This window comes from Vidua chalybeata, chromosome Z (assembly GCF_026979565.1).
Source record: "Vidua chalybeata isolate OUT-0048 chromosome Z, bVidCha1 merged haplotype, whole genome shotgun sequence".
Lineage (NCBI taxonomy): Eukaryota > Metazoa > Chordata > Aves > Passeriformes > Viduidae > Vidua > Vidua chalybeata.
In genome coordinates this window covers 27,007,571-27,034,688 of record NC_071570.1, presented here as the reverse complement: position 1 = coordinate 27,034,688, position 27,118 = coordinate 27,007,571, and the positions used below count along the sequence as shown (strand labels likewise).

The 27,118-nt window shown below is 40.6% G+C and overlaps 1 protein-coding gene across 1 annotated transcript in view; it reads right to left on the bottom strand.

The window, feature by feature from the left end:
* PDE8B (phosphodiesterase 8B) overlaps window positions 1-25,207 on the bottom strand; it is a 69,885-nt gene extending 44,678 nt beyond the window's left edge. Inside the window, exon 1 of the mRNA XM_053968891.1 lies at window positions 24,896-25,207. Coding sequence (XP_053824866.1) covers window positions 24,896-25,207 — 312 coding nt within the window. The remainder of the gene's footprint in view (window positions 1-24,895) is intronic.
* Between the last annotated feature and the right edge of the window lie 1,911 nt (window positions 25,208-27,118).

The window sequence follows — 27,118 nt, the reverse complement described above, 5'->3', positions numbered from 1 at the left end:
TAAAACCAGTGAAAAAAAAAAGTTTGTTTTAACATTTTTAACTGCCCAATATTATTTTCAGTATCATTGTGATCTCCTAAGCAATCTCCCCAGGAATCAGCTATGAAACCAATAACTGGACAAAGTCAATAGTGCTTTCTTAACTCTTATGCTTTTGTGTAAACCAGTGATCACCAATTACCTTACTATCATAACAGTGCCATTAAACAAAATGCATTACTACTGCATTGAATTTTCACCTTTCTAAATCACCAGTACAAAAGTCTTTACCCCAGTATGGCTGCAGAGTTACAGTCCATGCAGTTTATGAATGATCAGTAATTACCAACACACCACTGTAATTAGTGTAGACTAATTAGTACAGCAAAATCTTCTTGCATAATTCTGTCCTGCTTCAGAGCAACAATAGCAGCTAGAGCCAACCAAGCAGTGATGCAAAGGTGTCGGTGAATTCAGCCTCCTGAAAAGGCTCAGGATGGATGCGCCAGTTGAGAAGCAACACACAGATGCCAAGGTCCCTTTTGCCCTGAAGGCTCCCTGCCCTCTTCCCTTTCCCTTTCACAAGTGCATCCCTTCATTCAGCTGTGTAGTGTTTTCAGACACCTGTCCCTTTGGTTTTGCAAGCCAGTAACAGGAATGTCATTTTGACCCAGCTTTCACCTCAGCCTTGTGCTCCCTGGCCACATCTTTGCCAGGGCTCTTTTGCACTGCCCTCCAGCTCAGTTTCCTCTATCCACACTGCTGGTGAAGATTGAATCTTCAGCCTGTTCCTTGGTATTACCATTTTCATGTTTGATTGCACCACTATTTTCAACCTCAAGTCCCTTGGCTTTTTTTTTTTTTTTTTTTTTTCCTGGCCAAACTGCAGTCTACAACCATTTATGACTTCAACCCTGGCCTTAGTCTTGCTGAATCCTTTACGAGACACAGGGCCAAGAGCTCTTGTCCAACACCCTTGGCCTGGAGCTGGTATCCTGCACTTCTGCCTGCTACAGCACACTAGACAAGGGTGCCCAGATCCCCTTCTGCTGTTCAGCAAAGCTACATTCCTCTGTTCTTCCCCCTTTTTTTGGTCTTGTCTTCCTTAATAGAACTATATCACAATCTTTCTCCTCTTTTAGTTTTTTTCACTTCTGGTCCATCCAGCTCTACAGGTATTTTTGTATAGTTTAACACTTGGCCACTCTTTCTCTCTTTGGAGTCTCCCCCTCTTTCTTTGTCAGCTCTTACAGTCACAGAGAGTATCACTTGACCTGTTTAGTGATTTGTGTTTATAAAGAAGGGGCAGATTTATGGGAGAAAACTGGAGAGCTCTTTTCACCTCTGAGTCAAAAAGCCCCTAAATGATAATTTGGCAAAGGCTGGGAGACTAAGTAGGACAAATCACTCCTACAGTACATACTCATACTGCTGGAGCTTGGTCCTGAGCTAGATGGTTTTGTGGTCTGACCTCCCAGGTTTTTCAGACACCATCTTTCCTTGCCTCACTCATTTGACTGACTGACTCCTTATCTTCTCCACCCACCAGAACAGCTACTGTCCCAGTACCTACAGCAACTCTCTTGCAGGAAAGATGGCTCTCTGCCACCTTTTTGTCAAATTCTATTGGGTTTTGTAGTTATTGTTTTTACTTTTTTTTTTCCTGTCAGATTCTCCTTGCTGTGGTTTGCAGTTGACTTTTACATCTACTTGCTGAGCTGCTCGTCCCCTTCATTCCCCCGCCCCCCCCCCCCCACTAGAGGGCTGCCAACTCACTCTGCTCCACAAGCTGCTCCCCTCTTGCCAGCCGACTGCCACTTTTCCATGGAGTCCCAAGGAGCATTAGATAGTTGGATAGCTCGACTCTGAAGTTAATGCAAGGTCATGCTATTTTATTTTCTGAAAACAATGATCAAACACACATGTTACTTAGAAGAAATAAAGTTTTATCACTGCTGGTTCAGCCACTGCAGTCTCTAAAAGCACTCCTAAGAGAAGTCTGATCCATGAGATACGTACGTAAAAATACACACATGCATTTGGAAGTGGTGGCCTGTTAACAACATTTGTGACAACACACACTGAGGCATGCAGCATAAAAATACTGCATCCACAGGCAACACACAGGACCCCAAATCCACAAGACTTGTAGGTTTCGCAGTGTCTGCATATAGTTCAAGGGTAGCGTTCACAAACCTGCATCTGGTTCTTTTGTCACTCAAAAGCAACAGCATCTGGAAGTAGTCCTGCAGTTTGTACACACCATTTCTCACCATGCAGATTTTTCTTACATGGATTCAAGGATCATGATCTACTGTTAGGATCACGACCAAAATTCTGGTTCTTGGTATCAACATAGAATAAATTTGGTATTTGAGATACAGTTGGTTGAACATATTTGAGTAGGATGCTCCTTAATAAAACCCCAAAAAAATCTCTGGGGGGATTTCTAAACACATTTCTATTTTTAAAAAACCTGTGAGGAACAATAAAAAAAAATCGGTCGAACCAACCAATCTTGGTCCAACATCCTGTCTTCAGAAGTGGCCAGAAGCAGATGGAAAACTGGAAAATGCAAAAGCAGGACAAGCACAGAGTGATGCTGTCCCTTACACCCCCTAACCTTGATGTTTATAGCTCATCTTAGCTTATGCTTTTCTGCTCACAAAGCAGCAGGGCATGTAAATTAAGATAATCCCTTTCTTCACTGACCATGTAGAGTGTCTCAAAACTCACAGCACTGGGAAATTTCCTCCCTTTCCCCCAGATATTGGGAACATGAATAAGAAGAAGGGTTTGGCTAATGGCTTGAGCTGTTCAGTGAAACTCCAATGAATAAAGAAACACAAAACTTTGGTGTGAAGGGACCCCTGAAAGCCATCTAGTTCCTTCAAGTGGTGCTGAAAGATGCTTGATCAGCCATGGCTTTGCCTATCCCTTGTCAGCATAGCTGTGGCTCAGCAATCACATTCCAGCCTATACTGACAAGACAGGAAGTAAAATCCATTTTCTGGACAAGTGCTTTAATTTCCAAACTACTATGTTAGATTTTTGGAAGGAAAAACAACTACAGAATGCATCAAGCTTATTTTGAATACTTTTGACTTATCAACAGAAGTTTCTCTGAGAGTATATTTATTTTGTTAGCACACAAATTTCATTTCACTGAATATGCTTGGCAGGTAAGTTATGTTAATGCCCTTGCAGTGTGAAGAGGTGAAGGGAAAACAAACTTTTACAAACATCTGTCAAAGTGAACAGAATATGTCCAGACTTATGGATCTTGGCATGGTGAGACTTCTTTCTGTAAATCCATCTGTCATTATTGTCCATTCTCAACTTTACAGAGGTATGAGTCACACACATTACTGGGGAATCCGATCAAATTTCTTTACCTTAGGGAAAAACACGCCAACTGAGACTGAGTTGTTTCAAAAATAATTGCACTGATGTCTGGGAGAGAGAAAAATCCAAGACTATAGATACAGAGAGATATAAAAGTTAATTGTATTTTCATCTTTGTATGTTGAGGTAGTAAAAAAATCAACCAATGTGAGGATAGGAACAAAGATCCAAACAAAACAACATTATACTACCATGTAAATTTATGGCAAACCAACACTTTCAGTGTTGTATATAATCTTTTGCTTTCCTTGAGACAAATTAACGAAAATTAGAAAAACTGAAGAGAAAGCAACAAGAATAATAACGAAATTTCAGGATATCTTTGGATAACTAAAAAGACTAGGCTGCTTTTTCTAGGAAGAGAACTTCCTAAGGACCTGACAGGTATCTATGAAATCAGGAGCAGCGTAGAGCAGAATGAAGAATGACTCACCAAGAGTATTCCCAATACAAGAAATTTGATTGCACTTAGAGCAGGCCACTGGAAGGGGCACTGTTAAAACAGCAGTTGAACAAAACTTACCAAAGGTAGGCCCCTGTGCTGCTGCACAACACATCAGTGGAACATGACCTCAACTCACAGGCCCTGCAGGTATAAGTTAAGAGGGGCCCAGGGAGTGATCCCTTTCCATCTGCCCTCTTTTCTCTCTGTTACCTAAGACTCCTTACACTTTCCCAAGGCAGACAGGTTTATGGTTTAATACAGTAGATCAATTCTTGGGCATGGCTATGAAAATTGATACAAAAAACCCAAGAAGTGAGTTTTAATACCGGATATTTCAGGTAATACAATCATAGAAATATGAACAGAAACAGCTAGAACATAATTTGCAGGAAGAGATTAGCTAAATAGTCATGATAGTCTTCTATCACCTCTAGGCCTAGGTAAATACTTATAACTTGTGATGCATACTGCTAGTCTGCAATCAAACAATCATTTTAAAATGCAAAGTTTACTTTGCCTTCCAAACACTGATTAAGAAAAAGCATCTGTAAGTTACCTGCATATACCTGAGTTACCTACCTCAATTAATTTAACATTACTCTTCCAGTAGTAGATAGCCTGAAAAATGTAGTTGTCTTGGCTTCCACTGTTTAGAATAAACTATTTAGCATTTTACTGAAAGTAAACAAAATCACTAAGATTATGCCCCTCAACAGTCTGAGAAGCAGCACCTGAAATCTTGGTGTATAAGTGCACATGTAGGTAATTATGGACTCTATTACAAGGGTTAAAAGTGAAAAAAAAAAAACCTGACTCAAGGTATGTGCTGTGGTGTCATGGTTTGATACTGGCCAAATGCCAGGCACCCACAAAAACCTCTCAGTCACCCTCCCTGCTACAGCTGGGCAGAAGAGAGAATATTTCATGAAGAAAACTCATGAAGAGTTCATGAGTTGAGATAAGGACTGGGAGAAAATACTCCAAGGGCAAAATAGTCTAAAATTAAAGATACTGAGTTTATTACTAACAGAATCAGAGGAGGATAATAAGAACTAAAACCAAACCCTTAAAAAACATGTTTTCCCCCAACCCCTCCCTCCTGCTGACCAACAGCACAGGGAGACAGGGCATGGGGATTTTGGTCAGTTCATCACCTGAGGTTTTCTGCTGCTCAGGGAGAGGAATCCTTCCCCTGTGAGACCGTGGGGTCCCTCCCACAGGACACAGTGAACTTCCCCAGCATGGTTCCAATCTCACGAGCAGCAGTCCTCCCAAAATTGCTGCAACCTGAGTCCCTCCCATGGGCAGACAGTCCTCCCAAAACTGCTGTGGTGTGGTCACTCTTCCACGGGGTGCAGTCCTCCAAGGACAGGCTGCTCCAGCCTGGGAGCAGGGCCCCCTCTCTCCATAGAGTCTCCCACTGGACCACAGCCTCCTCCAGGCATCCACCTGCTCCAGCATGGGCACCTCCCCCATGGGCTGTGGGTGGATCTCTGCATCCCCCATGGATCCCCATGGGCTGCAGGGGCACAGCTGCTTCTCCATGGTCTGCACCACGGTCTGCAGAGGAATCTCGGCTCCAGCACCTGGAGCACCTCCTCCCCTCCTTCTCCACTGGCCTTGGAGTCTCCATGTTGTTTCCCTCACATGTTCTCACCACCTCCTCTTCTCTGGCTGGAATTAAAAGTATGCCGCTACTTTTGCTTTGATTTCTTCTTACACACGTTATCACAGAGGTATTACCATCATCTTTAATTGGCTCAGCCTTGGCCAGCAGCATGTCCGTCCTCAGAGCCATCAGGGATCGGTTCTGCCAGACAGTGTGGAAGCTTCTGGCAGCTTCTCACAGAAGCCTCTGTGGCCTCCCTGCTACAAAAACTAGGCCATGCAAAACCAACACATGTGGTTTAGTGCTACCATTTCTCCAACACTATTCACTGTAGATACCGCTAGCTTTCAACTCCAGCCCCAGGCTGCAGTGCTTACCAGGCTGCTTTTTCAGAGATGCATGATGGATGTAACCATCAGCGTGTTGGGTTTGTATTACCCCCTCTTACTTCTTCTCTTGGGTGGGCATTGCTGGAATGAATTTTTTCCTGGTTCAAAGAGGTCTGTTCCTATCTTCTTTTGCCAGCTCCTGAAAGCCACCTACATACTATCTCAGCCTAAAACCTCTATAAAACACTATACTCCTCTTGCTGGAGCAAAGAAAAAAAGCCAAAAAACCCAACAAAATCCAGAACAAGCATGTTCTGATGAGAGTGAGTCATTTATTGAAGTTTTCTGAATTGTCTTGCAGTAAGGAAAAAACCTCAGCATTGAACTTTGATCTACATTTTACAAAAAAACCAAAATACACTTCAGTAAAGAACAGGGCATTGTACATAAAGGACAGATACATGTCCTTTGAAAACAATGTTCTCTCCTCCCTGCTCCTTCACACTGTCACACAACATTTGTTTGGCAGCACTTCTGTCTTGGTTGTTGAGTTTGGGAGCAGGCAGTGGAAAACAACCAGTTTGGCTTTTGATTAAAACTTTAGCATCCACAAGATGTGTCTTAGAATTATGCCTAGGAACTCTATTGAAAATATCCCCAAACCTCCACAAAAATACAAAACCCAACAACACTCCAAATTGCAAATTCACAGTATAACACCAGTAAAACAAAAATTAAATCTTCCCAAGTTTATAGGATAACAGACACCTATGGACACTTTTCCCATTACAGTCTAACATTGACTTTAAAATCCAAACCTAGGATTTAAATAGATGTCAAAATTAACTATTTTGCCATTGACCCTTTAGTTAGAAGCCCACAAATACAATTATTCCCAGAGCAGACCCTACCATCTTAAGTATCACAAGTGGTGCTGTCTCCTGTAACAAAGACTCCAGCTTAGCACTGTCTGTTATTGTGAAACTACAAATTATCAATATGAAAATCTGTGCCATGTCTCACACTAAAAATTGTGCAGACAATGAAAATCAAAGCCAAATTCTCATCAAAATAAACAGCTCCAAGGCTCTTATGCTGACTGAATAATTCATGATCACATTTAATTCAGTTCAAGTTTCTATTCTAGTTTTGACAAAACCACTACAGCTAATCCAGACAGAAGCAGTCATGTCTCAAATACTCCAAGACTGATATCCAGATATGACACTCTGCAATATGTACGGTGCCTTACCCACTCGTGAGTCATCAAACTAAGCCACAATAGACATTACCCAAACCCAGAATTTCCACCCTCTGAATTTTGTTGTTCAAGAACAAAGTGTTTACAAAGATTGTCTCACCTATTTTACAATTCTCAAAGACAAAAGACTTTTATAATAGGGCACATGGGCTGACTGATCCTATAAGCCCTACTCAAACAGAGATGAGTGAGAAAGAGTAGAAGGAGTATATATACAAGGTAGGTATAAGTGACATACATGAAGTGGTAGAGAAAGGAGAAGGTCTGACTCAGAGGAACAGAGAAGCAGGTGTTAGATGCACCTGAAGAATTCATACCTCACTGAAACAAGAAATTCTCTGATGAAACTTAGTTACCCAGTCTTACAAACTTGAATGCGGACATGAAAATTTGACTGCTATTATTCTATTCATATAAAGGCAGGTAGGATAAATATCTGATTTTAGAATTTAACTTTTGCATTCAGCTGCAATCCAAATAAGCTCTGCAAAAGTATGGAAAGAAGGCATACAATAAACCTTCACCTGGTCTACTGAACCAGTGCAAATTATTACTTACACAATAAGCAATAATAATTTTGGTATTACTCATCACTACTTACATGGTGTGTATGTGTGAAATTAAAAGCTTTCTGGAAAAAGTATTTTTTTTGACATTTTGTTTCACTCTTACCAAGGAAATACGCATTAAATGAAGTGCCACAGTTCAGACCCAGCATTACAAGGCTCATGCAAATGTTCTACAGAGACCTCTTACTGCAATTCCAGTTTTTATGTACTGACATCTCTTTGAACACAATATAGTTATTTTTGTCCACCATTAGGATTGTCCATTATGAGGATGTAATTATGCAACTTACTACCAACACATTACTGAGAAGATAAAAAAAAATTGCACACACAGTGAAGCATGACTCTCTTGCAAATGTCTTGCCAATCAATTTTCTCCCATGGCTTCTGCACATGCACAGCATGAACTTCCACCCTTAAGAATTAAAAGTAGAAGTTCTGCCTGCTGTGTGCAATGTTAACTGTCAAATTTTCTCTCCCCAAAGAAGAGTTGCAGTTGCCTAGTTTCAATGCACCTTATACTGCAGAAGCTGACCAATCTCAGCAATTGTTTAATTCTATTTTATGAGCAAGATTTCTGGAGACAAAAAGGGCTTCTTGTACAGTTAAAGGTAGCATAGCCCAAATGTTCAGGACTTCACTGAATTAAGCCCTTACTAAGCAACAGGAACTATATACCTACCATGAACTGTGGAAGAGTATTAATCTCCTCTCCAAGAGATCACATGGACATTAAAAGCCTGACACTTTTCAACCACCCTTATCAATAAATCCAGCCTCTGAAAGCCATAAAATATTTTAGTTTCAATTCACAGACAAACATTTTCACCAACACAGACTTTATAAGACATGATGTCTTCACTTCAGTGGATTAGACCCTGTATCATGGACAGCTCCAATGAATAACTGCTTATGCAAAAATTATTCACACTGTTACACTACAGTCCATGAGATTACAACAGAAAAAGCTTTTGCTGAGTTTTCCATTATATATCTCTCTCATATATCTCTTTATTTTACCACTATCTCTAGAGGCACTCTGCAGGGAAATATGTTGTGTTCCCTGTTAATATTGTACTTATTACAAGTGCATGTCACAAGACCGGAAACAGTAACTTCTGTAAGTTTCTAACTGGGTCCTATTAAGTTTTCAAAGAAGTTAAGAAATATTTGATTGCCATAAACTGAAGGAAAGAGAGCAGGTAAAGTGGTCTGGGCATTCAGGCCACTTGTACTAATCTGTGTCACACTGTGACAGAGTTCTATGGAAGAACAAAAATATTGAGTTATATTGAACAAAAGATGCAATACAATATTATTTTATAAAACATATGGGGTCACTCTAAAATGAGTGCAGATAAAAACATATTTAAATATTTATATAATATATATATATAATAAAAATTATAAAATCATAAATTTTCAAGAGAAAGACAATTTAATAAACTAGTCCTGTTCAAGACTGCTGAAAAGGGTTTGTTGGAATGCCACAGGCAAAGCTATTAAAAAAACTGGAGGAAAAAAAACAACTGCAAGATAGGTAGGGTAGCAGAGAGCCTTGGCTGCAGGAGTCATAGAAATTAAGTGAAATTCAAACAATACAAAGAGTTTTGTTGCTATCTGTTAGAAACTTTTTAGCTGAATACAACAGAAAAAGCAGACATGACAGCAGACATGACTTCCATCAGTAAATCAGAGACCAAAAATAAACTTTTTCAAGGCTTTGATAAAACTGAAGGAGATACAGGAAGTGGCTTCCAACAATTGCAAGGGCCAGCTCTCTGACCCAAGAGTCCAGAAATTACATTTTACTTCACACAGCAAGTTGCTGTTAAAGATAAAATGCTTTCCCAAAAGCAAATAAGAGACTTTGGGCTGGGAGGTCTTCTTCTCTGTAATAAAATGTCTGTAACTGTTACAGTCAAAGAACATAAAAAAGTTCATTTCTGGGCACACAGACGACTCTGACTTACTCACTAGTCCCACCTGTAGAAACCCTGTGATGGAGTGGTAATGCAGATTGCTGGATCCTCACACTGACTAACAAAAGGGCACCCCATACCCTTTCAGTTACGGTATTGCAAATATATCATTACTACCCCTTACAGAATTTAGACCTCAAGTCTTCAGATCCATATAAAATTACTAAAACAATGAATTTTCACACATGCAGTTCTTGGAGAAATCCCATTTTTCCCTTTTAGACCTCAATGGCAGGGAGCTAACCAACTGCTCCAAATTTTGCTGCCAGACATGGGTCATAACCACCCCAAGGCTATTTTAGACTTCTGGGTGCAATGACCCTGTGAAAAAGTTAAGTCAAATGGGTGCTCTGGTTTTTCCAGTCAAGCTGGATGGTTCTAACTGTGCCCCTAAATATTTTGCTAAGTCAGGCTTCAATGAAGATCAGGATTGCAAAGACGTAACAGCTGCAAAGGGTCATATCAAGCCACCAAACTAACATCGTATCTCTAAGAATGGTCAACACAGGATAATTTGTACCAGACCAGTGTAAGCACGTGCGACACCTCCCACATCCATTCCCTACTGAAGGCCTTAGACATTTCCAAAACACACAGGAATAATTTTTCACTTATTAATCCTCCAAAAAAAAGCTCTTTTACTTATTTTTGTACTGTTGCTGGGATCTCATGCTATGGGCACCATGGAACGCTACCTCCTTTTTTATATATAGCTGAGAAGCGCAGCACAGTCTGACACATTCTGTAATTTGCAGTCATTATGTTTTTCATAGAGACCACCACGTAACAGATACAGATTATTCAGAAAACTTACATTAAAAATAAAGCAAAAACATTTTTAAGTCCTCTAGGTAGATATAGTAATATTTTCAAAGCTGGTGTGAATCAACATACCCTGAATCCACAGTAGGTCTGAGACAACAGCTCTGATAGTCCTAAAGGCAATTTTACAGTCAGCATGGTTGACTTACCATGCAGAGAGATCTGTTCTGAAATGGGAATTTGCCTTGTGTACTCTAAAAAATAAGTGGCCTTGACACACCACTGCAGAAGGTATGAATCTCCAGTAGGTCAGAGACAACAGCTCTGATAGACTTAAAGGCAATTTTACAGTCAGCATGGTGTACTTACCATGCAAAGAGCTCTGTTTTGAGATGGGGATTTGTCTTGTGTATTCTAGAGGACAAGTGGAGGTCTCAGGAAAAGAGCCCCCACAAAAGCTAGCAGAAAGATGAGAAAGAAGGTGAGAAGCAGTTTTGCTAGTGATGAGAACTATGGGGAGTTTATAGAAGCATGCACTGCTGACCCATTTCAGCACCAGTTTTTAAGAAAATCTGTACTGAATACAAACAAAATGTTGAGAAAATGCCATTTCCCCATGAAAGTCTGAAGTGCTGGCTAATGCTTAATATTTCATATTATCAAAGTTTCTTGTGTTTCAATTCCTCTTGCAACTTCCAGCAGAGACACATATATATTTGCAGATACAGTTTGTCCCATACAGTTTAAAAAGTTTAAATGAAATGCCTTTGTATTAACTGGCATTTTATATTTCACTTCATTAAAACAACACCCCAAAAATATACTCTGCCATTAAAAATAAAAATCAAAAGAAAAGTCATTCTCTAATCTTGCATTTCGATCATGATGTATACAGAGGTATTTTTTAAATTATTCAGTCACTTTTACCACATTCAAAATATGATTGCCTAAAAACACTTACCAGGAGTAAGCTAAGAAATATATATTTGGAAGTCTACAAAGGCAAGCTAAAGGCAAGGCTAGGTACAGTTCCCTTGTTTTTTTGGGAGTGGGATCTTCATCTGTGCATTGGAAACTACCCTTCCAGCCAAGGGAGTTTGCTCCCACTTGGTCACACTGAGACAACCTCTGCGGTGTTGCAGGAATCCTCATTCCAAAGCAGAAACTGTCTCTGCAGTATTGTCTGGAGAGGCAAAAGCCACAGCATGAAAGGCATTGGGCCATCTCAGATCTTGGGACACTGAAATTTCAAACTTTTCCTATATTAGATCATAAAAGAGTTTACCCTACTTCTGCATGTAGGGTAATGCAAAAAATTTGTAGTTATTGATCATGTTACCACATTAGGAAAATGAAGAAGGCTTACCTATGCTCACAGCAAAAAAAAACTATTCTTGCATTTCTCATGCATACCGATTACTTTGAATTTTCTTTGTTACATGAGACACTTGCCAAAAAGTGCAGTATTTACACAGGTTTAGACACAGATTTGCACAGTCCTTACACATGTTCAAGTAACTAGATTATACTATGAACACAGTAATTTCACTGGTACCCATGACAAATCATTCCATTGTTATGGAGGACTAGTGAAGAGGCTGTGACTGTACAAATAGGATAAATACACTCTAATTTGAAAAGATTTATTACTACTTTAAAGACTGATTCTGAGAAAATGAAACAGCTGCAAGAGTGCCCATCTTATTTAAGATGGCTTGGTTTAATGATTTTCTATGTTGCTCCTGACAGGTAGACTTGCAGTTGTTCCTACCTGAGATTATTACTTCTCACTGAAATGTGTACAGCATGAAGCAGCACAGCAGTCTTCATGAATTTATATATACAACAGAACATACACAACCCACTGTCATACACTTTACCCTTCTGTCGCTGCCAGCAATAACAGGAAAGCATTTAATCCATGTGCTGCCTCGTATGACTAGGTTCTCCATGAAAAGAAACATGACAATGGAAGCAGCAACAGCCTACTCATCCACCTTGTTTAGTTTCTTTTGACAGATTTGAGATCAGAAGCAAACCAAATAAGAAACCATACTTATTTAAAAATTGATTCTTAAATTTTTCATCTTAGTGCTCCACTTCATCTTTTTCTTCAAAAGGGAATGAACTTCCATTTCTGTATGTCCTCACTGAACACATCTGCAAGCATTAAAAACACAGTGGTGCCAAATCTGTAACTACATACAAGATGTTATGGCTGATGGTGAGATAAGTAAACAATCATTCATTTTATTTTTCATCCTGAATATTGATCTAACAGTGCAATCTCTACCCAAGGTGTGAAATACATCATCACAAATAATTAAAAAAAAACATGTCTGTTACCAAACAAGGAGGAAGAGCAGCAAGCACTGCAATTCCATTTGGAATTGCAAACACTGGACCTTTTTAGATTTGATCTAGTTGTTCAAGGCTACCTACTTCTCCCTTATAATAGTGGTACAGCTGATGTGCTTATGCATCTGGTCAGGTGCCCTAGTACAAGAGTGGCTCAGTCTCAGCGAGAGCTGTAAGGTCTCAGTCCTATGCTTCCAACCTCAAAAAGGAACATCACTGGGCTGTAGTTAGGTGTAGTCAGCTGCTGAAGTGTATATCCATCCTGACAGTGTGCATTCCACAGCTGATGTTGCAGTAATCGTTAGCACTCAAGCTTTAGTCACCTAAAGTTGGTTTAAAACTACTGTGGGTATCGCTATGGTAACATGCCTTTGGACATTGGCACTGCAGCATGAAGTGAAGTTAGCAGTACCAGATAGGGAGAAATTTTTCAGCTGGATCGTCCCAGCTAATAGAAGATATTAATGTATTACAAATAAAGCCTTTTGAAGAAGCAGTAAATCAGGTGAACATTTTTATCAAAATATAACCAGAATCTCAAACTGACTATACTAAGTTCTAATTTACATGAAACATTTTTCCCAGAACTTTGTGGCTGAAATATTTCTCTTGAATAAACAGAAAATCCAATTCTTACAACTTCCCATTAGCATACAAGTCAGTTGCTGAGTGAATTTTTAAGAAGGCAAGCAGGAAAAATTTGAAAGGAGATTAGAGAAGATGCACAGAAGGCTCTTCCTGGTTTTGCACTTAATTCTGTGATAGGCAGCACGAAGGTACTTTTTTCTGTCACACATTTATGCCATGATTTTTTCTTGTCCGTGTCATGCATATTGATAGTAAAAAAGAAGATATACCTATATTGTCAGATACAAATTCGTTTAGACAATACTTGGAATAGACAAAGAACAACCCTCCTTCAGAGCGAGGAAGAATGATTGAAGATACTTAGCAGCTGGTAGAAGCAAGCTGTGAACTGTGACCAAAAAGAACCAAGAAATCCACACATTTAAATGTATCCTGCTTTGATCCCATTTTCAGTAATGGCAATACCTCTGCAACTATTAGAAAGGGCAATGAGAGGGTCAATAAAATAAATAAAATGTATTTTGGGAATAAAGTCAACCAAAACTGGAGGAAAGATGTCAGCAGGTGGCTCACGCACCTGCAAATAAGAATACCGCAAGTATATGTACAAACATACAAAAGAATCTCCCATTGCTCAAAGAAGGCAAACTATCCTCATCCTACGTGATCACTTCCTAAGTGATCCTATGCTGAAGGAACAGGAGAAAAACAAAAATCCTGTGACAGAGAGAGTGGCCGATCAATGAAAGGATGCACTGCTGACATCTCCAAGTGATGCGTGTCTTGTATACCAATGCCTGGCCACTACCTCCTTCACCCACCAAGAAATGTTGAACAGTTATCAGGGAGAGTTAGGAACAAGCCAGTTGGAGCAGCAGCACTGCCCACCCCAACTACAGCTAAAATAGCTAAGGGCTGTGTAGGAGGTATAATGCCAGCTGTTTTGATCCCTGATAGCCCCTTAGCCACAAGAGAATGTATCACAGCCCAGTAATTTATTCCTATTGAATTAAAAATAAAATGTGGGGAAATTTTCGGAACATTTGAATAGCTTTTGCCCACTGCCTATCTAAAAAAAGCCAGATCATCATCTCACTGATGTCAGTGTTATCTTTCCAGATGCAAGATTTGCATTCTAACATATGCAGTGGCGACTTCTGAATTTTTACTACTGGACTATATGTATGCATTTCACATTTCTGCATTGGGGCTGGAAGGGCAAAATGATACCAAGTTTTTATGTCATATCCTTAAACATTGTTTTGTACAGTAAATACTATATTTTAAGCTCATTCATTAGATTTTGAAATAAAATGCTTCTCTTTCTTCAGTGATAGGAAATGATACACAAAAAATTCAGACGATTATGGGTCATCCTTTGACAGGCAATCATGTGCATCAGCCATGCAGGAAAACAGTATTCTGTGACAAGACTTCACATGTGAGCTACAGAAATATAGCACCTTTTTCAGTTTAAAACTATATACAGGTCTGCAGATATTTGCAACTAAATAAAAAATAACAATAAAGCAAACATGAAAGGATGGCCTTAAAGGAGTTACTTTCAGCAGATTTTTCAAATCTAAGGTGAGGTCACAGATGTCTTAGAGCTCCAAAGAGGCAAAAAAAAAAAAAAAAAGCTTCATCTAAAAATAGCCTCTTGTATAAATGCAGTGGAACCCATGAAAAAGATTCCCTTCTTTGAAGACAGTTCATTACTGAACCCTTTGAACTGTATGGATAATCCCTAAGCCACTAAAATGCCAGAGGGCCAAGAGAGATCTGTATGTGCATCAGCTGTTCTTGTTAATGTGTATCTGAAAACAGACACCCATTCTGGTTGACTGTAATACTCATCAGTCCCACTAGTTTTTCTGGTCTCAGTAATTTTATATTTTGCTTTCAAAAATCTGAAAGAAAAAGTCTGACATCTCTACCACCAGGATGCACAGAATCTAACTTAAAATTATGACATTTAAAATATATTATCTTTAATATTTGCACAACTTTTGTCTTGAGTGTGAGCCTTAAATAAATCTATCAAACACATAGTTTTTAACCCACTAATGGTGTGAAAAAAAAAAACCAAAAAAACCCCAGTTCTGTTGCTCAGTCCAACCTCTCCTAAAGAACTAGAGTAGTAAAAGCTCTGTCGCAGTGAAACAAAAAAACAAAACAAAAACAAAAACAAAAACAAACAAACAAACAAACAAACAAAAAATCCCAGAATGCCAGAATGTATCAAAGAAACTCCTGCACCAAACAAAATGACACTATTTATACAAAGTTACATTTGAAAGAAATACCATTAAGTTAAAATGAATCCCATGCACAAGACTCACAGAGCTAACACATTGTGTGAATTCTCTCCTAATTGGGATGGCAATACAGGACTGCATGCTGCCATTTAACAAACTTATCTCAGAAGTTATACCAAACCAGTTATATCAGTAGTATCACCATATTAGAACAATTTTGATTCTTAGTGTTAACTCATTTTGCTTTGGTGTTATTTTGTTGTTGTAATTTTGGTTTTGGGGAGAATACTTTTGTCTCTCTTTTGTCAAAACTTCCTTCAGAAAACAGGTGGTTAGTGATCTTCAGTTTGTCTAGACTAATATTAGATACTTCTCTCTTGCTTTCAAGTGTTTGGCTATAAGATGTAGAAGGAGTCCTCTGCTATTGTGATAGGCTCATTTATAAAACGGTGAGAAGCAAGACTAACAAGTGACTTTAGGCAGCAGTGAATACATTACTACAGTTTTGTACACAGAACATCATCTAGGCAATTCCTGCTGCAGCAGCACTGAGCGGTAAAGGTATGTTTTTGTTGTGCAGCTCTAAGATTTGGACAGAAATCTCTAGATTCAGACATCCCATCTCCTCAAGACTCCTAAGCAAAAAAGACATCCAATGCCACCAAGAAAAGACTTTTATTTCCCCCCAAAACACCTCTCTACCCACATGCCCCTTAAGCCCCATTCCCTTTGGCATGTGTCTCTGCCCTGATGTCCTCCAGTCCATAACACAGGACCCATCCACAACCACCCCAGCTTGGCTAGATTGATCACTTTTTTACTACTTGAACAATGATATCTCACCTGCTTAGTCCATCTCAGACCTTCCCTTCATCCATCTCTTCTCTAGGCACCCACCACACCATCATAGTACACCAGCTGACCTTTTTGATGTCTTTGGAACAAAGGTAGCCAAAGATTTCCCAGGTTTCCACCAGCACACTGTGGCTGCCATCCAGAGCTCCAAGGGGAAGGAGCGCTGTCCAGCAGCTGCAGATCAGTACACCATGACCATGAGAATGCAAGAAATCTTAACTTTTTTGTCTTGCTATCCTAGACGCCTTCACACTGCAATTTGAGGTAAAATGCAGCAGCCTGGAACAAGGCCATGGCAAGATGTTTGACACGGCAGTTACTGACTTCTTGCATGAGCCACACGCTGCTTGGAACATTAACACAGACCTAAACATTTAACACATGTGAATGGATTTATTCTGGAATGTAATATAGCCACTCTTTCTGAAATCTTGTGTTTTTTCACAATATAATTAAATAGTTGTTTAAGAAAGATTTGTCATTGTGACAAGGAGGAAGTAGTGATTCATTGGGCAGGACTCTTTGGAATGCATGGATTTCAGGGAAGCAATCTTAAAAGCAAGAGAAATAGAAACCCACAATAGCCAACAGTCTAGGAAGAAATGTACTCACAAAAGGGGGAACCTTTTTACACACTTTCAAAACAGAGACTTGAGTTTGGGAGTCTCTCCAGAAAACACTTGAGTCATCACATTAACACCTCCAGAATTTCTGGGGCCTCAGAAGAAATTTTATTCACTTTGGAAAAGAACGCATACAAAAAGCTAAACCTAATTGTCTCTCTCCTTTTCTAAAAGAGATTTCTTGGTTTTTGGGCTAGCACAATGGTTTGATAAATTGCATTTTATAAAGGACATGATAACTGCAGGAGAACAATGACCACTGACAACATTAAAGTCCACAGTGCCCTCAGACAGCCTTCCAAATCTGCAGCAGGGGAAGAGGAAAGCCTCTCTCACTGTTCTTGCGGCAAAATGGCTAACCGAAGAGAAAAGGGAAAATTGACTGCTGGAAGCAGCTCCCAAGCTAACACCAGAGACCTCATGTTCAATTCCACATTCAATTACATTGATTTTTTTTTACAGCACTGACAGGTATACCACCTGTAACTATATCACTATTTTATGAAAACATGCATATAACAAGATAGGAATCAGACCTCACTCTTCCAAATGTAAACAAACTAATTATAATTAAATCTGACAGGCTGCAGTTCTGTATGAAAACTGACTTTGAGCAGTTTCTCCTAGGCTTACAAACAGATGTTGAATAGCTTGATTTTTACTACCTATTGCTTCAAAACTCCATTCTACCCATTTTATCAGTGGATGTTACTGACCCTACCGATGCAGTCTCTCTCAACTATCCATTGTTCCTTTGGAATTCTTACTTAAATGTGGTTTAATAATGTCTATACACATGTTCACACCTGGCTATATTGTCTGTGAATTCTGTGTGCTGGAGTCCAGGTGGTCCAGATCTTCGCAATTCCTGCTCCATTCTTCCATACTATGAAACCAACTGCATTGGTCCAGTTTTCCCATCCTTTTGGATCAAAAGCTGCCTCCTCAGATGCAATCTGAATCCAGGGCAAAAGGTCAATGAATTGTACATCTATATCAAAATTAGGCATGCATTTTCAAAGTGAATATCTCACATCATTAAGAATTTAATATTGAGACAGCTTCTGAAGTAGCACCATTTAGCTGAGGGGTTTCTCAGCATAAATCTGCACTATCCCCTTTCTACATCCAAGATATGAAATATTTGGCATTGGATAGCCAAGTCAGAGATTTACAGGGTAGAAATAAACACAGATTTTAAAAAACTATTCTCCAGAGTACCTCGCTATTCAAAGACTCAGAGGTAATACAAAGGAACAACATGTCTCTAATGCATTTTGTTCTTTAACAGCTGACAACATGGGTGAGAAAGAGGTTTATAAATAATTGGATGCTGAAGGATGGGGCTGTGGTTGACAAAAATGGCTGAACTGAAAGGGAAAAATAAAGTTTACCGGCAAATGGACTAATGGTCCTCTCAAGTGAAGGAAATTACCTGGAGTAGACACTGCCACCAATAAGCTGTAGAGAATGTCACCTTAACTCAGAATTAATAATGTATCTTTGCACAGAGATTCTTCCTCACATAGAGGGAAAGGTGACTCAAGCTTCATAAGCCAAAAGCACTGGTGTTTTGGGGGAGCTGTGGAAGCTCCTGCAGAATGATCTCATTCTACTTTATGGTCTGTGAGACTGTCCCAGAAAAGACGCCCTCGGAGAAGCAAGGGGACAGTCAGGTGTTGGGTTGCTGCCCTGCAGCAAGGTGACTGCTGGTGACTTTCTGGGCTAGAAGTGCACCTACTGATCTATGCCAGAGGGAGACAGTAGTACACAAGAGATCATCAGGTGGCAGTTGTTGCTGTAAGCTCATGCCCTCAACCACTTCAAATACACAGGCTGCTCTTCACAATGCTCTGTACTTTGGTCTTTACGTGAGTAAATGTGATTGTTGATTTCCTTAAGCTATAATCTTGGGTTTGACAAGACTCACCAAAAATACGTAAACTTTGCTGCATCATAAAACACTTCACATATTATTTTCTAGCAGCCACACAGGTACATCCAGAGTTCACTAAAGACACTTTTAGAAAAATTACATGTACAATAGAGAAAATATTGCAAGATGCACACCAAGCTCCTCAGAAGATAAAACCTCAGTCTCATTTTGTGCATATCAAACAGTAAAATGTGTAAAACAGATGTTGGTAGTGGTCAGTTTAAAACCACTGGGTATTTTGGGCGCTGAAAGTCAAAATTCCAAAATAAATTTTTAGTGAAGGACTTAAGAGAGGTCCTGGACCTGTTGAGTTCTAATGAAACTATTGAGGCTCACTGTTCTCTTACAAGCTTTCAGCAATTCTCTTTTCTTATGCACCTGTGTGCACACGCACATGCATTCATTTTACATTTAGTGATATAAATGCATATCATCCAGAGCAGTTTTGGAAGTCCAGAATGTTGTGTGACTCAATGTGAAGTCATTAATCAGGCTTCTCTTTGCCAGGTGGTTTAACATTTTCTGAAGAAATGGTTTTATCTGTTCTGTAACTGTTCTTCTGTCTAGCATTGCTTAAGAGCATAACTACAGTGCTTGCCAAAACTCACCTGGATCATTTGAAGGAGAAATGGAAAGGTCATATACAGAGCAGCAAAAGTCCTTTTACTGTATTAATTCAAGATGTCTGGGCTTAGTCACCAAAGAACACCTCTATACTAGCAATTTTCTTTATGGTAAGAGCTATTCAGGCCAGCACCTCTCAGAGAACAGCTAGACTAAATTAACAAGGTCCTGCACTGTAACATATTTCAACAATTTTTGGCCTGCTCAATTTTTTTATGCCAACTCTGCACAACTCAGCTATATTCAAGAGGTATCTTATGTCTACTGAGGTGTCCTACTGAGTTGTGAAATGGACCCTCATCACAATAAGTTACAGAGTTGGGAGGTTTATTTTCTAAGTTTACAGTACATCTGGTGTGTTCCACATGACACAGAACTTACTAGCCAGTTAAACCATAATACACCCCAAACAAAACCAGAAGTGCAAGAAGTACACTGACTTTTCTTATACTTGGTACTGCTTGAAAGACAGCTGTATTTGAAATCAAGGCAATATTTATGACTGTATTTCTACAGGACCTATGAACCTGATGCAACTCTCTCAGTGGCTGGATTTCTTGATGTTCTCCCCTTCATATTTGGCTGCTGCAGTCTTTGACTTATTCCCCACATAAAAAACAAAGCAAAGCAAAACAAAACAACCCAAACCAAACAAAAAAACAAACAAAAAAACAAACAAAAAAAAACCCAAACAAAAAAACCCCACCCAACCGAAAAAAAAACTCCCACGTCCTTGACATTTTGAAGAGAAGGATATGTCCCAACACTTCCACCTTGGAACTTAACACAGACCAACACTGGTAAGAGATACTGTTCCACTGTATTTTTGCTTATTTCTAAGCTTTGTGAATAATAATTATTTTGCTACAGAAAAGCCTGAAAACTGTCAAATCTATTGCTATTGTGACTGATCAAGAGAGGCTCATAAACAAGCCTTTCTTTTCTACAAAAAAGACAGCATAAGAAGAACCAATTCATTATACCTGCTGTTCTTGTAATTTCAAGAAGAAAAATATGATCAAGTAATCAATGGAAGCCTGCAAGTAGTTTGGAGTTTTTTTCCATCTAGCTAATATGTTAGCAACATGAACTTTGAAACTTGTCTGTTGCTGTAAAATTTTGTTAATGCTGAAGTCTCAAGATACTCAAGAAAATCAGAACTTTTCACAACTTCAGCATCGTCTCAGCTCATTGTTGTGCTCCTGTGATGGAAGCTAAATGCCTTGTATCTTTATACAAAGCTGGTGGGGCATTTGAGATATTAATACTCTTTATTTTCATAATAATATTTTGCTTTGTTAAGGAGGGTACAAAGGGAAGGAATATCTGTTTTTTTTTTCATTTGAGTGCTTCTGCCCAAGTACCTTAAGAACAGAGAGTATGGCTGGGCACCAGAAAGTGTGAGTCCTCTCCCAAATTAAGGCACAGATGCATCTTCTAACCCTTAACAAGTCCACTTGAGATCTTTGTCAGGCAACTTGTAGATAACTGTTTACCAGGCTTTCAAGATCGAAAGAAACACACCCACCCACCAAAACTGCTGAACCGTTACTCATAAACAGTGTGAGATGGGATCAAAACATTTCAATGCTCTGAACAGTTCAGAACTTTTCATTAAGGAAAGGGGAAGAAAAGAAAACAACAAAAATATTTTTTGTAACACTGACCTCATGCCAAATTAATACAGATCAAATAGACTTTGAAAGTAAGGTCCATATATTTTAAGTGACATGGGATCATTTTTTGTTTGGTTGGCTTTTATTTTATTTTTTATTTGAACTGAATAGGGTTGAAATTATTACAGGTTGATTTATTTTAATGCTAGTTTCATACCATAGTGTGGATGAGTTTTAAAACATTCTAAAGAGGCAGGATCAAATGTAAAGTGCAATACTTGATTCTGTAAACAGCTAAAGAGCAGTTCAGAACACAAAATGAAGACACACCAAGCAACATGGTTTAAGTGGTTTGAGCAGTTACCCAACAGCTTTATTTTAATATATAATAGTGCTAACAGCCAATATATTGATCACTTAGATGAGATTTTGTAGTGGTTTACCCCAGATTTTTCACCTAATGCACTTAGATGAGATTTTGTGGTGGTTTAACCCCAAATGGCAACTAAGCCCCAGGCAGCTGCTCACTCACTCCACCCCCTACAGGATGAGGAGAGAATCTGAAGAGTAAAAGTGAAATAACTCATGAATTTTAACACTTTAATAGGTAAAATAAGAGGTGCACACATGAGCAAAGCAAAACAAGGAATTAAGTTACCACTTCCCATGGGTAGGCAGGTGTAAAGCCATCTCCAGGAGAGCAGGACTCATCATGTGCAGTGGCTACTTGGGAGGACAAACACCATCACTTCAAATGTCTCCTCCGCCTTCCTCCTTCTTTCCCCAAGTGGGATGCCATATGGTATAGAATATCCAATATTGCTAATACATGCAACTAGCACTACAGCAGCTAAAACCAAGTGGTATTGCTAGACACTCTTTCCATGCCAAAATAAATAATATTATTTTTCACTTCTGAGCTTTTAAAGAAATAAATATTGTTATCATGTACTACTGTAGAAACATGTTTCCACACTTTTCCACTTCTTTTTAATCTGTTAAGTATAGTATACTATTTTGCCTTTATGATAGTTCAGTAATAAGCCAACCCTGTTGTAGTCAATTCTTTAGTGTGATCTATAAAATCAGTAAGAATGGCAGCTCTAACTCAACTAAAAAAAATTTTAAAAATTTTACAGACCTTAATTCTTATAAGAATGGAAATGTTTCTACTATATAATTGAAACAATTGTTAAATAACTTCAAAAATCCCAGACACATAACAAACTCATAATTGGTAAAAAGAAGTGAAGCTATAAAAAAAAATCACTGAACTACAGAATCATTTAGGTTGGAAAAGACTGAATGTGGCACTTAGTGCCATGGGCTAGTTGACAAGGTTATGTTATGTCATAGGTTGGGCACGATGATCTCAAAAGTCTTTTCCAACCTAGTTAATTCTGTGATTCTGTGAAAAGATGTCCAAGATCAAATCCAGTCTTTGACCAATTACCACTATATAATTGAGACCATGGCACAGAGTGCCACATCCAGTCATTTCTTGAACAACTCCAGGGATGGTGACTTTATCATTTTCCTGGCCAGTCCCTTCCAATGCTTGACAGTCCTTTGTGTGAAGAAGTTCTTCCTGATGTAGCACCTGAACCTTCCCTGGAGCAGTTTGAGGCTGTTTCCTCTCATCCTGTCTCTTGTTGCCTGGAAGAAGATATCAACCCCCACCCAGCTGTACACTCCCTTCCCGCAGTTGTAGAGAGTGGGAAGGTCTCCCTGAGCTTTCTTTTCTTCAGGCTTCTCTCTCATCTCCAGCTCCCTCAGCTATTCTTCACAGGACTTGTGTTCTAGAGCCTTCCACAGCTCCATTTCTCTTCCCTGGACTTGCTCCAGCACCTCAATGCCTTGTAGTGAGGAGCACAAAACTGAACACAGGATTCCAGGTGTGGCCTCACCAGTGCCCACTCCAGGGGACAATCCCTGTCCTGGTCCTGCTGGCCACACCATTGCTGATCCAGGCCAGGATGCCATTGGCCTTCTTGGCCACCTGGGCACACCCTGGCTCACGTTCAGCTGCTGTCAGTCAGCATCCCCAGGTCCTTTCCAGCCACTCTGCCCTAGCCTGTGGAGCTGCCTGGGGTTGTTGTGACCCAAGGGCAGGATCCAGCACTGGGCCTTGTTGAACCCATAACATTACAATACCAATCAGAAAGTTCAAAAACATCTGAAATACATTCAGTTTAAATAACTAGAAAGTTGGGAAATATATTTGTTTATAACAGCACATAATGTAATAACATATAGTAAACAACTATTGAGAACCGAGTTATGACTAAAAAAACTTTTTTCCAATTCTTCTAATTTTCTTTTCTATTCTCAACTTAAAACAATTGTAAAGGTGTTTTGATTTTGCTCTCCTCTGCATTAAAAAAGAAACATATTTTGTCTTAAGTGTTGTACTCTGACTAGTAAAAATACAAATAAATCTACAACTCCAAGAAATACAAGAATTGTTTTACTCCAGTCATGCTTGAATTTTGTCCCAGTTGTTGGTGATGCAGTCTCTTCATCTGAATGAGTAAAACAGTCAATGTGACTGCAGACAAGTCTACAAGTTTCTCAGTGTTTGAACTAACAATCAGACAATGGGCTGTGGGGGTGTTTGGATTTTTTTTCTGTGATTTCTCCCATTTATGTTTTCCTTAAGATGACTTCTGAATTTTTAAATTATTAAGGAATATTTTATAACTTTGGAATTTCTTACTGATATTCTAACAAAATACTAGGATTACTTTGTGACATGATATCCTGCTTTCTTAGTACAACAGAAAAGTAACCTAAGATGCAGCTGGGATCATGACACTAGTTTTTTGTTTTGTTTTGTTTTTTGTTTTGTTTTGGTTTTTTATTAATAAACTTTGGAAGGGGTCAAAGGAACAAAGCAAAATTTAATTTCTAAAAGGCTTTCAGGGAAGTTGCCTACTCTGATATTAAAAGAAAAAAAAACAAACCCACAAACCAAACAAACCTCATGGAAATCATGGAAAAAGAAAATCCAGCTCAGTGATCTCTTTTCAAGTGCTAAACTTAAGGGAAGACGTTGACAGGCAGGATGCAGCAGTGCCTGTCTTAGCCACTGAGAGGGGGACACAAGTCTTCCAGGTACCCTAGAGACATAGCCCTCGCCCGCTCCTCCAGGAGCATCTCCACAGCCCTACACCAGCAAAGCTCATTAGCATACGTGTGCAGATCACAGTGTTCGGTTCTGAGCCGAATATCCACGCCTAGAAGCAACAGTTCATTTTAACTAGCTACGGCGGGAAGAAAAAGGGATGAAGTAAAGCCAGCACCAAGTACTCTCTGCCATCAGCCACAGAGCTCGAAACAAACCCTTTCTCCGCTCGCTGGGTGTGCGTGGCCGATCCCAGCACAGGGCGCCCCGGAGCCGCACCGAGGCTGTGGGCTCGGGGTGGAGAAAGGCGGAGAGAGCCCAAGGAGCCCGGCGGCTGCTGCTCCCCCTCGATGAGCTCCAGGCGAGGAGGCCCCCCCGCAGCAGTGCCAGCCCGGCCCGGCCCGGCCGCCGCAGCTGCGGTGAGTCAGTAGGCACCAGGGCACCGCTCCTGCCAGCTGCATCCCGCCCGCCGAGCATCCTCCGGCGGGGGAGGCGCTGGCTCCACGCACCGTCCTCCCCCTGCCGCGGCCGGCGGGGACCCGCACCAGCACCGCCGGAGCGGCGACGCTTACCTTGGCGCTGGAGCTGCTGGTCCGGGTCTCCGCCTCGACGCTGCAGCAGTGGGGCGTCCTGGACCGGGCGGAGGCGCCGCCGGACTCCCTGCGCTCCTTGCGGCGGGGGCCGGAGGAGGGCGGCGGCTGCCGGCTCTGGTAGGCGAGGACGGAGGGGATGGAGTCGGCCGCGTCTGTCTTAACGAAGAGGCCGTGCAGGGTAGTGGTGCCCTGAGAGATCGTGGTGGTCTGGTGGGGGGAGTTGGACTCCTCCGAGTCCCGGCAGTATATCACACCGCTATGCGAAACGTGGATGCTGGGTGCGCAGCCCATCCCTTCCCTTCCCAGCCACCCCGCCCCGCTGCACCGCTGCTCCGCTCCGCTCCGCTCCGCTCCCACCTGCTGCCCGCCCGGGCTGCGGGGCCGCCGCCCCTGCGCCGCGCACTCCGCGCCGCCGGCACCGACGCCTCCCCCCGCCGCTGGCGCTGCCCCGGCCACTCCCGCCCCTGCGGCGCCTCCCCGTCACCCGCGCCCGCTCCCCGCGCTGCCTCCGCGGTCCCCAGACCTGCTAAGCCCCTTCCCCTCTTCGGCAGCGTCTTACGAAGCGCCTACGATCACCGGGCTGTGTTCACCTGGGGTGGTGGGAAGCGGTGGAGGATGAGGAGAAAGATAAGGAGAAGGATGAGACGAAGGGTGAGAAGAAGAATGATTATCGGTGGTGCAGCACCCTCGTGACCCAGGCAGAGGGTCTGCTTTCAAGCCTCCCACAGGGACAACATAACACACACACAGACACACACACACGTCCCCAGCAACCCCAGTTGTGCTAAATACTTAAAAAAAAAAAGTTATAAATACTGATTTTGACAGTCAAAATGTGCCCTACTCTTGGGTGAGCAAATCTCAGTTTGAGGGTACTTGAAGGGAGCAGTTTAGAGCCACATAGCACCCACTGCAAGTTAGGGGGAAAAGGCCAGAATTGTTTCATAATTCTTAATGCTGCTTTTCAATTAAGCCAATATTCAGTGACACAAGTTGCCATTTTACCCTTGGTGTCTGATAGCTGTCAATCCCTGTCTCCAGTCCCTGGTGAGATAATCAAGAAAATGTTTAATGCTACAGAGATTTACACACCTTCTTAGCTTTCCACAGTGAATAGTTTCATTGACCTCAGTAAAACTATGTAGGAGGTGAAAAGCTAAACATGGAGGTTTTAAGTCTTTGCAAGATTTTAGTTTAAATCCCTCTGTTTTAAATGGCACATAATAAATCCTTCAAGAATTGGTAATGTCATCCAAGCAGTATGTTTCCTTCTAATAAAGCATTTATCTGAAACCCAGCCACCAAGGAACACTTGTGTACATACCTTTTCTTCCTCTTGGAATATTACCTGATGTTTGACCACTGTTTCTCCACCTAGTTTTAGTGAATGATGTAAAAATACTAAAAACATAAAGCATGGCTGGTGCAAGGATTGTGATGTTTTACAACAAAATTGTCTGAATATGTTATTTTTGGTTCTTCATGCTTTTGAAGCACTTTCATGAATTAGATTTCAGTTTACTCATAAGTGATGGTTTCACAGCTAAAATGCCTCAGTTAGAGAGACTTTGAGCCTTAGCCTCTGTCTTTCTTGATGCAGTGCATGGATCATTGCAATTATGGCGACATAGACAGGCACTAGTCCATCAAGAAACCAGACTGAGATCATCAATTTGTTTGACAAAGTATTTTCAGTTTTCCAGTTACCACAGTGAGCCTGTGTTGGCCCTGGAAATCACAGTTTTCCAGGTAACTGTTTTCCTCACTAGTTGCCACTGTTCACAAATCAAGTTGTGGTTAACATCCTGCACATGCTACATATTTGCATATTTGCCCACTGCCACTGTGCTCTGCTGGCAGCTATCTTTGAGGACAACCTTGGAGATAGGCTCAGTATAAGTAAAACGAAGCAGACTGTGCTTCATCACTCAACCATGCAACCTTTCTTGCTGCTTAGACTGCAGTTCTGGATGAGACCTCACTGCCTCCCAGAGTATAATGCCCTTAGTTGCAGATGAATGTGTCCTAAAATCTCACTTAATAATAGGAGCAGCCGTTTTTATGCATTCATTGCAATACTCTCAAGTCTCTCTTCCTTTCTATTAATGGTTGGGAAACTTAAGTTGGGGATTTGAGCTGCCTGCCCTGCACTACAACTGAGATTTGGAAGAGAGCCAGGAGCACAGGAATGCCACTCAGAAC